Source organism: Capsicum annuum, chromosome 1 (genome assembly GCF_002878395.1).
Source record: "Capsicum annuum cultivar UCD-10X-F1 chromosome 1, UCD10Xv1.1, whole genome shotgun sequence".
Lineage (NCBI taxonomy): Eukaryota > Viridiplantae > Streptophyta > Magnoliopsida > Solanales > Solanaceae > Capsicum > Capsicum annuum.
In genome coordinates this window covers 198,534,164-198,549,918 of record NC_061111.1, presented here as the reverse complement: position 1 = coordinate 198,549,918, position 15,755 = coordinate 198,534,164, and the positions used below count along the sequence as shown (strand labels likewise).

Sequence of the window (15,755 nt, the reverse complement as noted above, 5' to 3'; positions counted from 1 at the left end):
AGACCCGTATTGGCAAAACAGCCCAAGAGCATATTAAGTGGCTATGTGTGGGATCCGAATTGATAAATAGCACTTGTGGGAGCAAAATAGGTTATGAAAATTGTGATAATTGCTTAGGCAAAAGCTTTGCTTCTCATCCTCAATTCTCTCTAGTCCTCTCATCCCCTTCTACTTCTGTCCTCTTCTTCGTATTGTAATTTCTCCTTTCCATATTAATCAAAGTTTATTAGTTCCGTTCACTCTGTGTATTGATTGTCGAGTTGAGAATTTGGTATCGTTACAAATGAAGCATATTCAATGGGACATATTTCATGGCTTTTCATTAAAAACACATTATTTTGCCTTAACCATCATAATATCATCAATATGGTGCATTGAGATTCAAACTCGATGTTTTACCCATATAAAGGCCTTTTAGGCATAAATTGATGGACTTAAACCCCACATATTATCATCCCTTTTGATAATATTGTTCTTGAGGAATAAATTTAAAACATAAATGATTCCAAACCAATTATTTTTCCTCAAATCCAACAATAATTATATTACTCCCTCCGTTTCATAATAAAGGAATTGTTGAATTTTGGCACACATATTAAGGAAAAAGCATTAAAGACATAAATTTAACACAACTTTCCATTTTTATTCCAAAAAAGAAAAAAGCTGACCTTGTAATACCTTTTCAAAAGTTAATTGGTTGTCAAATCATAAGGGCAAATTTGAAAAAAAATTCAATGATTCACTTATTTTGAAACACCAATAAATACCCCAACAATTCACTTATTCCGAAACAGAGGGAGTATTAGTAACAAAAGACAGATAACATAAGTAAATACCAACCTTGAAATTACCTTTAGATTTGTGATCTCATCTTGTTGGTAGAGTCTCGTGCTGATAACGTGTTATGAAATAATAAGCAAAGAACAAGAAGAATGGAGAGAGAAGAGAGGAAAGTTCTTTATTTCTCTTTGAGGGGTAAATTACAATGAAGGAAACCCCTTTATTTATAGGAAAAAATTTGTAACTTTTTCATAAATAGACATACACTATATATGGTAAAGTAGACATTCACTATATATATGGTACATTTACACTAACAATTTAAAACCTAGGGTAAGACTCCCTCATTATTTAGGGGAAAACACCTTTCCTTCTCCTTGACTATCATCTTTCTTCTCTTTTTGAAGTCATTAATCTAATTAAATTCGATTTCCTGTTGAGTAATTTATGATGGGTTAAAACAGTCCCCATGAAAAAAAAAAAAAAAAAACTTTCATTTTTAATATTTGAATCCAAAAAATTCTCTTAAGAGTGAAGGTATTTCTATTATTATTTGTTGCTAAAATTACTTCATTATGTGATAAGGAAGTTGTTGGAAACAAAATAACGGGACATCGTCCAGAAACTAATAATCGCAAAATCTTAAATGATGATAATTGGACAACAAAAAGTACACTGCTAAAATATCTAAACGATATGCTTCACTAACGATATACGATATACTCTTTGATGACTACATTACGGATTCAAAATAATAGGACTCGTCCAGAAGCTAATAATCGCAAAAATTTAAATGACGATAATTGGACAAGAACAAGATACTATTAAGACATCTAAACGATATACTACATTAACGATACACATATACCCCTTGATGACTACATTAAAAATGTTATCATGGCAAGGAAATATCCTTTTTTTTTTTTTAATTTTGTTTTTTTGGAAAAAGTAAAAACTAACTTTTGTAAATTCTTTTCCCTTCCTATAAGAAAGGTAAAATACTCCAAAAAATAAAATGGATATCTTAACAGAGATTAATATACGTGACATAATCCTTTTAACCAATTGTCACAATTGGTGGCCTTCAGTCAATTTTGATGTTTTGGAATTTTTTTGTTAATTAATTAAAAAAATTATATATTAGCCTTAATATTCTATCCATTACCAAAATTTTATATATTAAAGTATAAATTTTAATTTTAACCAGTAAGATTAGTTACTTTATTCATTAAAATACTCCATGCATACGTGTGTGATCTCAATTTTCTAATCAATATCCATTAACATAAATAAATCAATTATACAAATGTTCCATAAATAAATAATAAATATTGCATAAAAGGTGACACGCTGAAGTAACGCGTAAAGGAAATTGTGAGGTTCAAGATTCCTATATATATTTAGAAAAAAAAGTAGGTGTAATTTAATACTAGTATTTGATATTTATAAATTTACAAAATTTCTGAATAAATTTTCATACTTCAGGTTTTCTCTGTGTGAAACAAAATTGAACTACAAAGGTGACAACTTTTTTATTTTTGTGATATTTTCAAGATTTTTTTTTTATTGATTTATTTTTTTTGGTTTCTTGATGGGGTTTAGGTGATACAACTTGTTTCAGTTTGATGCGGTTAAATATTTGTTTTCTTGATTTTTTTTTTTTTTTGGGTCTTAAAATATGCAGTTCCAATTCCTTGTATAGCCATGTTTGTGTTTTTACTTTACCGTTGATTAGATCTTTCTTGATGTTATGCATGTGACCCTGTTTCTGTTTTGCTGCATTGATCTTTAGTTATGCTTATTCTTGTTTTTCAGCAAGAAATAGGTCTAATTCTGGCGGTTTTAGGCCCCTTTTGGATAATCATGATTTGAAATCAAATTGATTTGAAGTTAAAGTTTTGTTTGCAATTTGGATTTCTTTAAGTTTTTTTTTCTCTCATAAACATGAAAACCCCATATGTTGTAAAACTATCAAATTTTTGCAAATTCTTATACAATCTTACTAAATGGGCAAACCACTCAACGTGTTAAAATTATAAAGATCCATTCGTCAACAATAGTAGTTACTAGAAAATCACATGTTCGAACATTGATTTAAAATCATAATTCCAAATTGCATGTCCAAACGCCTACTTAGATCTTTGGTTCTTTTATGTTCTGTATCCCCCATTCGTCTGTAACCCCATTAGAAAGAGGGTAGGGGGTGGGTAGGAACTAATCAAATTGTTGGATTTAGAATGGTGGTGTTTTAGTTGTACTAGTTTGATGATTGATCTTCTTTCTAAGGGGGTAAGAGAGGCACTTTTTCCTTCCAATATTGGGCAAACAATTTGTAATGTATAGAAGAAAAAACTTATCTTGTCCAGTGATGTAGCTTTTTGCAGTTTCTTCTTTGTGTTTATGTAATTACTCTCCATTCAGAAGATTGAATTACATATTCCGCTTATCAAATTGTTACATGCCGAGTTGTATGTTTATCAGGCTAGTAGTTCATGATCTTTAGAAAGTCAAGATGCAGTAATGAGTTTACTAATAGCACATAAGACAATTGGCTTCAAGGACAATCAGAAATTTGGTTGTCATTCACCAAAAACTTACTTGTTTGGTTGAAATAGATTGATTGGCTATAAGAATCTTCATTCTCTACTTGTGTTATATGGTTTCCTTGATGTCGAGTGACTAAGCAACTTCATAGATCTGCTGTGAAACAAGGTTACTGAAATTGCTAACCGATGAAGGTTGTGTTGTGTTCTATTTATGGAAACTAATATTCTCCTTTTTACCTAGCCGAATTATCCAGTGTGAATATTTACATCCTTATTGTTCTTGTTATTTTCCAGGCTTTGATAATTGAATTTGAAAAGAAAAATGGGGGACAAGCCTGAAGGAACTGACAAAGGACTGTTTTCTAGTCTTGCTGGATTTGCCATGGGCCAGCACCACGGAGGAGGCTATGGGGGATATCCACCTCACGGACATGGATATCCACCACAAGGATATGGATATCCACCACAAGGGTACCCGCCTTCTGCCTATCCTCCTCACGGTGGATACCCACCAGCAGGATATCCACCTCCTCCAGGTGCATACCCCCCACCTGCATATCCTCCACCTGGTGGATATCCTCCTGCAGGTTATCCTCCCGCTTACTATCCGAGTCCATCAGCTTCACATCATGGTAATACATTGAATCATTTTCTTAGTAGTTATTGCCCTTTGCTTTTAAATCAATTTCAAGATATAATGTCCTTTTGTTATCTGCATGTCCCATATTTTCTTTGTCGCGCAGTTCCTTTATTGATTACATTCTTCATTGTGATACCATGACTCAATTATGTGCAAGAAGTCACAACTAGATCATAAAGCTTTTGAAACTTCAGGAGTGACGGTCCAGATACAGGGGATTAACAACCTCAACATACCCAGTGTAATCCCATCTCTCAAGTGGAGTCTGGGGAGAGTGGGATGTATGTAGCCTTATGTAGTGTAATCCCATTAGTGGAGTCTCGGGAGGGTGGGATGTATGCAGCCTTACCCTGCCTTGTGAATGTAGAGAGGTGGTTTCAGATAGGACCCTCGGCTCCAGTAAAGCATATAAAAAAAATCAAGTACATATATGGAGGATTAAGACTTAAGAGCATAGCAGTACATATATAGAGGATTAAGACTTAAGAGCAGAGCAGTTAACTCCTGAACTTATAAATCATTAACATGCATATATGCAAGAGGATTGATCACCCATGTGATCCATTCATATATGCAACCACCTTAACAAACAGACGAAATAGTTGTTGCAGCTTTGATGAGATACACCATGCCTATGTTTCTTGGATTTTGTTAATTGGGGGTTGTGGGTGTGTAGGGGATGGGGGTGGGGGGTTTTACCCTATCTCCGTCCCCTATGTTAGGCGGCCATAATATTTTGTTACTTTCTAGTACTGTTACGTCAGAATAAAAGGTTCCACACGGGCGGGGGTATCCTTGTTTTGGAAAAAAAAAAAATGTTAATGATGTCGAGACAGATGAGGCTGGTTTTGGTTGTCTGTTAATAATTGCTGCCTGCTGCTTGATCTGTTTGTTAATGTTAACAAGTAACAAACTAACTTACAGGCAATGTCCATGTCGTGTAATTTTCCTGTAGTTTGCTGCAGAATGGATTTTCAATTGAACTCAAATGCATGATCAGATGTTCGTTTTTGGTTTGGACGTGCCTTTATATATGCTTCCTTGTTGTTTTTTACAGGGATGTGCTACTTCTCCGTGGAATTGATATTGATTTTACTACTTATCTTGACTGCTATATTTATGCGTCTGTATTGGTCAATGATCAAATATCAGTTTTGGTTTTACTCGTGTCTGATTAGATAGAATTGGATAAAAAAAATACCCAAATAGAGTGGTGACATTTCGTGCATATTAATTTGTTTTTCTCCTTCTAGCTATCTGCATACCTCTTTGCATTTTCCGTCTAAATCCATCATTTGACAAGTGAATCCATGCTTCTTATGAACAGCAAATGAGTACATGAACTTGTCGTAGTGTGAAAATGATTTTGTTAATATCTTTTACGTTACAGTTGGTTGACTATTCAGAACTTTTACAGGGCATGGACCTCCTATAGGGGGGATGCTAGCTGGTGGTGCAGCAGCAGCAGCTCTTGCATATGGGGCTCACCATCTCGCGCATGGTCATCACAGTCGTCCTTTTGGCTATATGGGCCATCATGGCAAGTTTAAGCATGGAAAATTCAAGCACGGGAAGTTTGGCAAACATGGCATGTTTGGCAAACACAAGAGATGGAAGTAATTCATTGCCCAGAGTTACAGGATTGCTGCTATTATTTCTTTGCTTGTTACTTTTCTGTTAGACGATAAATTTCTGGTGCGTTTTGTCTGTCTATTCACTGACAATCCGTGCTATCAACACTATCGATATGTTTTGTGTATATATAGTGTTTTCATTTAAAGTTGACGATTAGTTTCTGAATGGTTTCATCCATGCATATTATTTCTTGATCCGTTTTCAACTCATTTAGTATCATACTTCTAAATGACCACATCAAAAACTTCTTGTTATGAGTAGTTATTTATTGATCCAAAAGAGAAATACATTTAGTTCATAGATCAAAGTGTTCTTTTAGTCATGATACATATATTGATTTACATTTTCAGTCTTACCCCTTTTGTGCCAACACAGAGGATAGCAAGTAGCAAATGCGTCATATATCATGTAAAATCAGATGAACTAAAGGAACTTCGAAGACCATATTTTATAGGTGAAGATGACTTGTTTGGTTTACTACATTGAAAGGTTGTCTCGGTTCATATGGTTGCAAAACTATTGATAAAGAACTGAATATCTGAATCATAAAACAAGATGGTTGGAAATAGTTGATGAAACTTTGCAACATACATACGTACGTAGAAAGACATACCATGTTTCCATTTATGCTGCACAAAAATAATTAAAGTCGAATCCTAGATGTAAAAATAGAAGAAGGTGGGACCCCCTTTCTGTTGAAAGAAATGAGATTATCACGGTTAATTAACCAAATTTGCCTGACGTAGAGGCAGTCAAGAAAGCCGCATTAGTGAATATATATAACCTACAGAAAAGTGAGCTAACCAACTAATCTTGCTTGTACAATGGAAAGGGTCACTGGTTTATCTCTCCAGCGAATCAAATTGGCCTAAGGTGTACGTTCATGAGCCCATGTTAAAGTTTTCAATTAATTCTGGTCTTGAGCTCATGCTAAAGTTTCAATCAATTCTTGCCAATATCCACGCCAAGAAAATCCATTAATTTTGGATATGAGTATCCTTTTGTCACCATGTATTTGGATAGTTTATATTTGTCCAGAATCAATGTCATGCACTAGATCATGAATCAACTCAAAATGAAGATCGAAGTTTAATTTCCAGAAAGACACTTGTGATGTCAATAAGATCGATTCATCACCTCGAATTCAAATTAGAGAAAAGTATAGCTCCATATCTTAGGCCTTCTAGTTAATCAAATACGTTTACAATGTATAAATAATGTAAACTTTATACAAATTTACATATTATACTTATATATACATATAATATACATATGTGTACATAATATATACCATCACAAACAATAGAGTGTATATGTTATATGTTGTGTATACTTGGTCATTTTTGATAAATTAGATAGCCGAATGATATATATTGGTAATTATCTCTTTAATTTATAGTACTATGCTTTTAGTTTTTCAATCTTAATTGAACTGTCTTCTGAAATTTATTTTTGATATACTAAACAAGTAAATAGGAACGAACAGAGCAGTTTTCTGTGAGGAAATTATGTCCAGTGCCACCTGACAAGTCTTGAATTTTTGTCCCTCAAATGTCCGGTTTTGAAATTTTTTCCGCCAAAGTGGTCAATCTTAAATTTTTGTTCTTGCTTAATAAATTTCAATGTTTGCTTATGGAGCGGAACTTGTGGTCAATTGAACAAGTTCACTATCTTGAATGTCCTAAACGTCAACCTTATGTGCAAAAGTCAAAACTTATGTCTGATTGACGACATAAGTTCTAACTTTTGTCTACGAGGCAAAACTTCTGGTCAAATTGAGTAGGTTTATTGTCTTAAAATATCCTGAACGTTTACCTTATGGGCAAAAATTAGAACTTATGTTTGATGGACAACATAGCTGATTAAGTTCTAAGTTTTGTCACAAGACAGAAATTCTAGTCAGTTGTCAGGTTATTATTTTGAAATGTGCTTAACATCTGCCATATGAGCAAAATTTGTTAACCAGGTCCAAAACATCAAAATTGCTCTTTGTGAATGCTAATTTTTTAGATTTTTCTTATGGAAGACAAAATATCCAAACCACTCATTTTAATGTCAATGCCGGACTTGACCTTGTGAATTTGAGCATGACAGACAAGTCCAAACAAATAATCTGCTGGGAGAACATGGCTAGTGTGGCCAAGTTGATCTATATAAGGACCACCAACACCATATTCCTCACCAAAATTTCTCATGAAGTTTCGCATCAAAGAGTTTTCTTGACATTTTTAATTTTCTTGAAATATTTTGTCTAAGTAACTTACTCCCTTCGTTCAACAATACTTATCTATTATTAATTTAACACACAAGTTAAAAAATGATATATGATAAAGAGTAATTTTACTATATTGTTTTTTAAATATAATAAATTTATTGTCTCGAAAAATGCATAAATAGTACTCCTTCTGTCCATTTTTACTTGTCCATTTTTCTATTGACAGGTGAATTAAAAAGCAGTAAATGACAGGAGCAATTTTACCATATTATCCTTTGAATATAATAAATTTAATGTTTTGAAAAATACATTATATAATGAATTGTATTTAATGAATAGAAATAGTTAAATTGTCTATTGATTTTATAAAGTGGATAAATATTATTGGACATTCTAAAATAGAAAGTGGACAAGTAAAGACGAAGGGAGTATGTAATAGCAAGGGTAAAATAGATAGAAAGGGATGATTATCCATTGATTTTTCAAATTGGAACAATATTGCTAAACATCTATTTTTTAGTTTAGTGAACAAATATTATTACACGGAGGGTATTATGGTCCATTGCAAAGTCCCACATCGGTACTACAAAGTATTGGTGTGGGGTATTTGTAACCTTGGGCTCTTCCACCTTAATAGCTAGCTTTTGGGATGCAGTTCTCCTAAGATTGTAACAGTGGTATCAGAGCCACCCATCACCCTTTGCGCCCACCGTGCCTGGGATTGTGACGCCGGTATGGCGGTGTTCGGTCGAGACTAGCAATGTTTAGCGCACAGCCATCGAGGCACCTGGACACCTGACTCGAAAGGGCTACCTGGGAAAGAGCTACCTACATAAGTAGAGTTAAAGCTAACTTAGAGTGGAGCCGTCGAGGACGATGGATGCGGAGTATGGTGATTTGTTATGGTCCACTACAAAGTTCCACATCGGTTCTATAAAGTATTGGTGTGAGGTATTTAATTTACAGCCTTGGATTCTCCCACCTTAATAGCTAGCTTTTGAGGTGCGATTTTCCTAAGCTAAGGTTGTAACAGGGAGTAATATTTTTTAATTGTTTCTTATAAATGTGGTGCCAAGCTTTCATTTTTGCTGAAATAGTCTTCACGTTTACCTATATATAACTATTTTTTTCTTGGTAGTTGAAAGCCAGGTCACCCTTTAATTAGTTAGCAAATGAGAGAATATATATATCACACCAAACTTGTCAACTTTATGATTGATATACTTTAAAAAGTAAACCCTTAAAATAGTAAGAAAAAAAAAACCTCTTATGTCATTTTATTCCTACTTTCTATCCACCCCTTTGAAAAAAGATTGGGGAAATTGCTAAATTATAGGGGAAGTAAAAGAGGTTTGCAGTTTTGTATAACATATAACATAAAAGTACTCAAGGTCATTCAGTTGGAAATAAGGTTATTTCAGAAATATAATTTTAAATTATTATCTTCTATATAGGATAATTTCATGATTATGATATAAAGTTATCTTGATTTTAGCTAATATCACTATCAAATAATGAACAAGTTTGATTTCAAAGTTCTATTTCTTTAACCAAAGAACCCCTAAGAATGATGTTATGTCATTTTAAGGGAAAATTTCACAAATTAAATAGTCACTTTTTAACTCATGTTTTTTGAAAAATAACCTCTTTGACTTGGATCAAACTCCACAATGGAACTCCAACATGGCAAGACATGTATCTGTGTCATTTGAAACTCCATGATAGTGGTTATTTTTTTTAATGACAGAGCCAATTTAAAAGATAGCCGGTGAGCCCTATTTTTATGCTTTTTTAGGCCATTAGGTTAAGTCGGTATACAACAAAAAGTAACTTTTATGTCATATTTAATACATAAATATATTCTTTAACTTGATTTTAAATTACATCTATGACCTTCAACTTTGGGTGTGCATCAGTAGACACTTAAGTTTGTATAAGTTGAACAAGTAGACACACGTCCTATGTGGTATAATACACGTAGGACGCCATGTATGACAAGAATTGGCCACGTAGGACGCTAAATAGGACATATGTGTCTATTTGTTCAACTTTATACTAATGTAAGTGTATACTTGTGCACACCTAAAGTTGAAGGTTATAGATATGTAGCTTGATTTCAAGTTAAAAGACATATTTATGTATTGTGTCTTTACATAATTAATGGTGCCAAACTTTTATATTATCAATGTATATAACTAAGAGTTTAAACCTACTTTTATCGCTACTAGGTGTAATTGTATTAATATATGATAGATTAACATTGTCACTATTAAACTTTAGAAATAGTGAAGTAGGAAGGGAGCAAGAATTCCATATATGTAGATATTTGTTTCAACTATACATTCATAAAACCATATTGTATAAAACCTAACCATGTGAAAATACACGAATTTCCAAGAACATAGAGGGGCCACTATGAAAGAATCCAAGGTACATGAACACTGAACATTCGTACTTACCAAATTTCCAAGTAATTAAATCCCATGCATATTCACTTAACAGGGTTAATTTTAGTTGATCAAATCACGGCTAAAATCGTGGAGAAAAGTGAATTAACTTATAAGAGTTTGAATCTCGAGAAATTAAGGAAAATGAATCCAACACTTTAAAATAAAATAAATAGTACTATACCAAAAAAGTATACCATCTCATCTAACGATGTTTTTACATTATCTGTAATGTAATGTGTTGTAGCAAGTTAGTTATCATTTAGGCTTATTATAGAAATTTACTTAGACTTATGATTTGAACTTAATTAATAGATTTGACCTTTTAATACTAACGGGTCGTTTGGTGTGAGGTATAAAGGATAAGTAGTCTCAAAATAAAATAAAGTATTATTTTATCCCATATTTGGTTGAAGGTGTTAGTTAATAACGGAATAACTTATCCTACCATTTACATTATAGTGAAGGGTAGGGGTGTTCATGGTTTGGTTTTTAACCAAACCGAACCGCGATCCAAGCCAAACCAATATTTGGTTAGATTTGATTTGGTTTGGTTTTACTCTAAAATAACCGACAAAATAATCAAACCGAATCGATATATATATATATATATATATATTATAATTATTTATGTATTATTCATAAATACAATATAAATATTTGTTACACTTTATATTTTAATCATGATTTAACTTTAGTCGTAACACATTAAATCATTTCTTCATCTAGTTAATAATACCTTATGAGATTCTAAGTGAATTTCGTACTTTGATTGGCAAATGATACTAATTGTGAAAATAATAGTTTGTTGTATATTGAAATTTATAGCTGAGATTCATTAGACTATATACAATCATTAATTTTAACATTGTTTTAACCTTGTTGAGTAAGAAGTTTATATGTTCACCTTTTGGAGGGTTTATCATATCATTTTGTTAAATGTAGTTTTAAAATATATTCTTAGAAGTGTACATATGGTGTTGTTCATAGTTTTGCCGAAGTATAACACTCAGTTGACATCTTAGTTTCACGATTGAGATACAACACACGGTTAACATCTCATATGTTAGATTGGATTTATTTTTTTTAATTTTCAACTTTTACCATTAGTTAAAGTTATAAACCGAACTAAACCAACAAGAACCAAACCGATGGTTATTTTTTGGTTTGGTTTTAGAAATTTAAAAACCGACTAAGTTGGTTTGGTTATGGTTTTGACCAACAACCGACCCAAACCGATCCATGAACACCCCTAGTGATGAGATAAGTTATTCCATATACATGGTGGGTTAAGTTATCTCGAGTAATTCCGTGATAACTAATCCCCAAATTAATTATCTCAAGATAACTATTTCCCAACCAAACGATAGTACTCAATTTATTGTACTTGTGAAATTATTGATTTGAAGTTTAAATACTCAATCATAAACTCTAGCTCAAAAAATGTATTAATCCTTATCTATAATTATTTCATAAATAACCTTCGTATATAAATATTTTATTTATTTAAATTTTTGTAGTATTTTTCGTATTTTAAAATTTAAGTTATATAAATTTTATTTAATATTATATAATAGTATAAGTTTTTATAAATGTATCCCATAAATTGAGGCGAAGAAAATATTATTTACCCTGCTAAAAGCTATACTTAAAAGTTAAGTCATAGCAAAATGACCAAAAAGGTTGTTTGAAAAGGATAAAGTGGACCCAATGCGCCGCTACTTTCACATGCACATGACCTGCTCTCCTATAATTTTCCCATCAATTGTAAAATATTTCTTTCTATGTTAATTTTAAATAGCGTAGAGTATAAAAATACACCTAATTATTTTTTTTCTTTTACAGTTACACACTTAAACTAATAAAAGTGTGGAAAACACACTTAAATTATCACTTTTAATTTAAGAAACATATTTAAATTATTATTTATTTATTTAAAAAACACACCTAAAAGTTGACTAGATCAAATATTTACTTACAAACTCTTTAATTATGTTTAGTCATTAAAAATCAATCCAAGTCGCATATTTTTATTCTTGTTTGCTAATACTACTTTTTTTTTTTTTTTTCATTTTTTACATATTTTTTATTCATTTCGGAGGTATTTGTCAAACTAATGAATGATAGTTTAGGTGTGTTTCTTTCACCTTCAATAGTTTAAATATAAAACCCTTTTTAAAAAAATAATTTAGATATATTTTTAACACTTCACTCTTTTAAATATTATATTTTTTAATATTTTTATTTGACCTGTTGGGTTTTTGTTCTGTTTCTTCCTTGAAGTCACAAGAGAATGTTGTTCCACTTCAAACTTAGCCAATTATTATATAAATATGGTTTGTAGTAAAGATTGTTGAAAGTTTTTTATTCCGAATCAAACGTCTCTAGTTTAAATTTTGAGAATGAATTTAGAATGAAGATCGGATATCAAAACCAAAACAAAAAATTACGCTACCGTTTTTGGGAAAAAAAAAATATAAATAACATAAATATCAATCCTTTTAGAAATAATTACACTCTTTCCTACTTTTTTAATTACTTTATTCTTTCTCCCTATTAATATACATAACATAGCCGATATATACATAATATTCTGTGTATATATTGGAATTTTTATAATATATTTAGGGAGGTGAAATTTTTTGTAATATTGAAAATATAAGTTGTGTATTCGTGTAATTATAAAAAAAAAAAAAAAACATTTTGGTAGTTTTGTTTTTTCCTAAACATTGTCGGATTTCATGCTAGACCTTTCAGGGATGTATATTTGTATCTTTAATATCTTTCCATATCAATAATATTATCCACTTATTTCACATTTACTAATTTTTACAGTAAGAGGATAAAAAGAATCTTTGTTATACTTCAAGAGATATTATTAAAAGAACTAAAAATCATATGCTTGCATTTCAAACAATATTTAAGAACTCTTGTCCAAAGAAGATCCGATTAAATTGTTAAAAAGATATAAAAAGATCGTCAAATTGAGTTTAAGAAAATAGTTCACATGAAAAAAAAAAAAAAAAAAAAAAAAGATAGTTACAAAAAGTAGAACAATCATAAAAAAATGTGTTGCAATCGATTTAGAATTCTGCATAAAAATATTTTTTATAAATAGCGTTTTTATTGAATGAACTCTATGCAACATAAATTTAAATTAATTAAATTTTAATACGCGAACAATGGCCCCAAATAAGAAAAAAAGGAATAAATATAAATTTTTAGGGTCTTTTAAGGATAAGAAATCCTAAGAGCCTTAACTCTTAAGGAACTGTATGTCTACAACAGCTATTATTAGAAACAAACAAAAACAAAAAAACAAAAAATATATTTGGCATCAAAAATCTCTTGGCCATCTTTCTTTATAAATTTTAATAAAACAATTTTAGTTTATCCAAATAAAATTTTTGGATATTACATTTCACCATAAAATATATGCCGTTCATGTTTGTGACTTTAGCATGACAATTTTTGTACATCATTAATTATTTGTTTTTTTCTTGCTTTTTTCTATTCCAACTTTATTATTTATATCAAACAAGTCGGTGAAGCATGCATCGGTCAATTTCAAAGAAACATAACAAAATACACAAAAATCCACAATGGATTATTTGTCTTTATTTTATCACTTTTTTTTAATCTATTTTTTGACTCTTTAATTTCAGGCCAATAAACCGCTAGAGGAGGTGACTGAAAATGTCTTTTTCCATAACTACAAAAAGAAAAGAGAAAAGTGAAAATTACACACCAATAAATATTTTGAAGTTTCATTGTCAATACTATGACGTCCAAGTCGATTTTACTTGCTAAAATTGATTGTTAAATTAAAGATAGAGATTTTCCAAAAAAAATTTACTTTAAGATAGAACCCCACATCCTCTTTTAGATTAATTAACCCAAAGATTTTATTGGCTGTTGATATTGATTAATCGATACAAACTTAGAGAGTCGCTTTTGCTAGATCAGTTCTTTTCACCGTGTATCCTTAATTAATGTAACTTTAAATGTACTAATATATAGTAGATATGATTAAAAAGATTAAAATATATATATATGTATTACATTAAATATAATTAAATAATACTCAAATCAAAAAGTTTGTGAAGAGTGTTTAAAATTTAGTATAAGTAAAGGAATAATATTTAAAATTTAGATGTAAGGTGTAATTTATGAAAGGTATCCAGCTGAACGTTTTTAATTGATTGTAGTTAAGTCCTATAGAGGAGAAATAATATTTAAAAGACATGCCATGCAAAAATAATTATGCCCCTTTATATTTACATTTGATTCTAAAGTTACATATTAAAATAAGAATACATATCATAAACTACAGTTAAGCAATTAAAGTTCACAGAAGTTAGTATAATTTTGACAAGCATAATTTTTCAAGCTACTAAAATAAAATAATACTAGTTGCACTTAAAAAGGAATTGTATTAGTTTGAACTTTGTGTTCAGTCAAATAATGATAGGTACAAATTAATTTTTTTTTCTAGTAAAGTTTAACATCGCATTTGATCATTGTTTTACAATGTTTAGCTCTATACAATGATTATAATATTTTCTGTTTTGTAATTGTTTTCACTTGCTAGATTTAACCCCTTACACTATAATATTTTCCGTTTCATAGTTATTTTCATTTGCTACATTTAAATTAAGGATTTTTTAAAAATATTTTTTTTTAAGATAGAATTAAAATTTTCGTACATTTTTATCTCCTCTAGATTTCATCTATGAAATTACACCAGATATATATGTTGTTGTATAAAGTTTAGCTCTTTTTCTTTATATTTTTTATGATAAATTTAAGTATATCTAATTTTATCCTCTATGACATTAGCTTATGTGTAATTGAACAATCAAATTAATATGCTAAATATACATATGTCCAAAAACTCGCCCACTTTAGACAAGGAAGTGGGTAAACAACTTTTACTAAAAATTTTGACCAAAAAAAAAAAAAAAAACTTTTACTAAAATTTGTAGAGAAAGTTTAGGCTTTATGTTATTGAAAGGAATCAATATTTCAGAAAGTCTTTTGTCTTTATATCACAAGACAAAATAGTTTTCCTCATAGATACTAAGCTTGTTTAGCAAGTCTAATGAATATATTGCCAGAAATGAAAAAGAAGAAAAAATGATAAAATATATTTAATGCAAAGGTATAAAATAGAAAAAGGAAAACTAAGAAAGCTAGTGTTGTTATTTTTGTGTGTGTTTAATGGGAAAAAGTCATTAAAATTAGTTTGAATAATATTTGTAAAGTCAAACACATCTGAACTATTAAAGTAACCTATTCCACCTTTATATTTTATATATATTAAAAATAAATTTAATACCATCCTGAAATGTATAAATCACTCTCACAACATGCCATGTTTTACATTAGCCGACATATCAGCTCATGTCAAAAATTATAATTATAAATATATCTTTTTATTTATATTGTATTTGTTTATTAACTTTTTTTTAGTTAATTATATTTTACACTAA

The 15,755-nt window shown here is 30.3% G+C and overlaps 1 protein-coding gene across 2 annotated transcripts; it reads left to right on the top strand.

Annotated features, from left to right (window-relative positions):
* The first annotated feature begins 2,134 nt into the window (after positions 1–2,134).
* Positions 2,135–5,766, top strand: LOC107843692 (glycine-rich protein A3). Of its 2 annotated transcripts, none has more exons than XM_016688063.2 (3): positions 2,135–2,300; positions 3,621–3,958; positions 5,384–5,766. In XM_016688063.2, exons 2-3 carry the CDS (start codon positions 3,649–3,651, stop codon positions 5,584–5,586), a joined length of 513 nt encoding a protein of 170 aa, XP_016543549.1. In that variant the 5' UTR covers positions 2,135–2,300; positions 3,621–3,648; the 3' UTR covers positions 5,587–5,766. The 2 variants fall into 2 exon arrangements, with proteins under 2 accessions (XP_016543549.1, XP_016543557.1); XM_016688071.2 differs by having other exon boundaries at positions 2,293–3,518.
* The last annotated feature ends 9,989 nt before the right edge of the window (positions 5,767–15,755 follow it).

What these genes read in the sequence shown, in the direction of transcription:
- LOC107843692 (XM_016688063.2), top strand. Translation starts at nt 3,649, where the DNA reads ATGGGGGACAAGCCTGAAGGAACTGACAAAGGACTGTTTTCTAGTCTT. An exon ending in TCCATCAGCTTCACATCATG is followed by an intron (nt 3,959 to 5,383) that starts GTAATACATTGA and finishes GAACTTTTACAG; the next exon opens with GGCATGGACCTCCTATAGGG.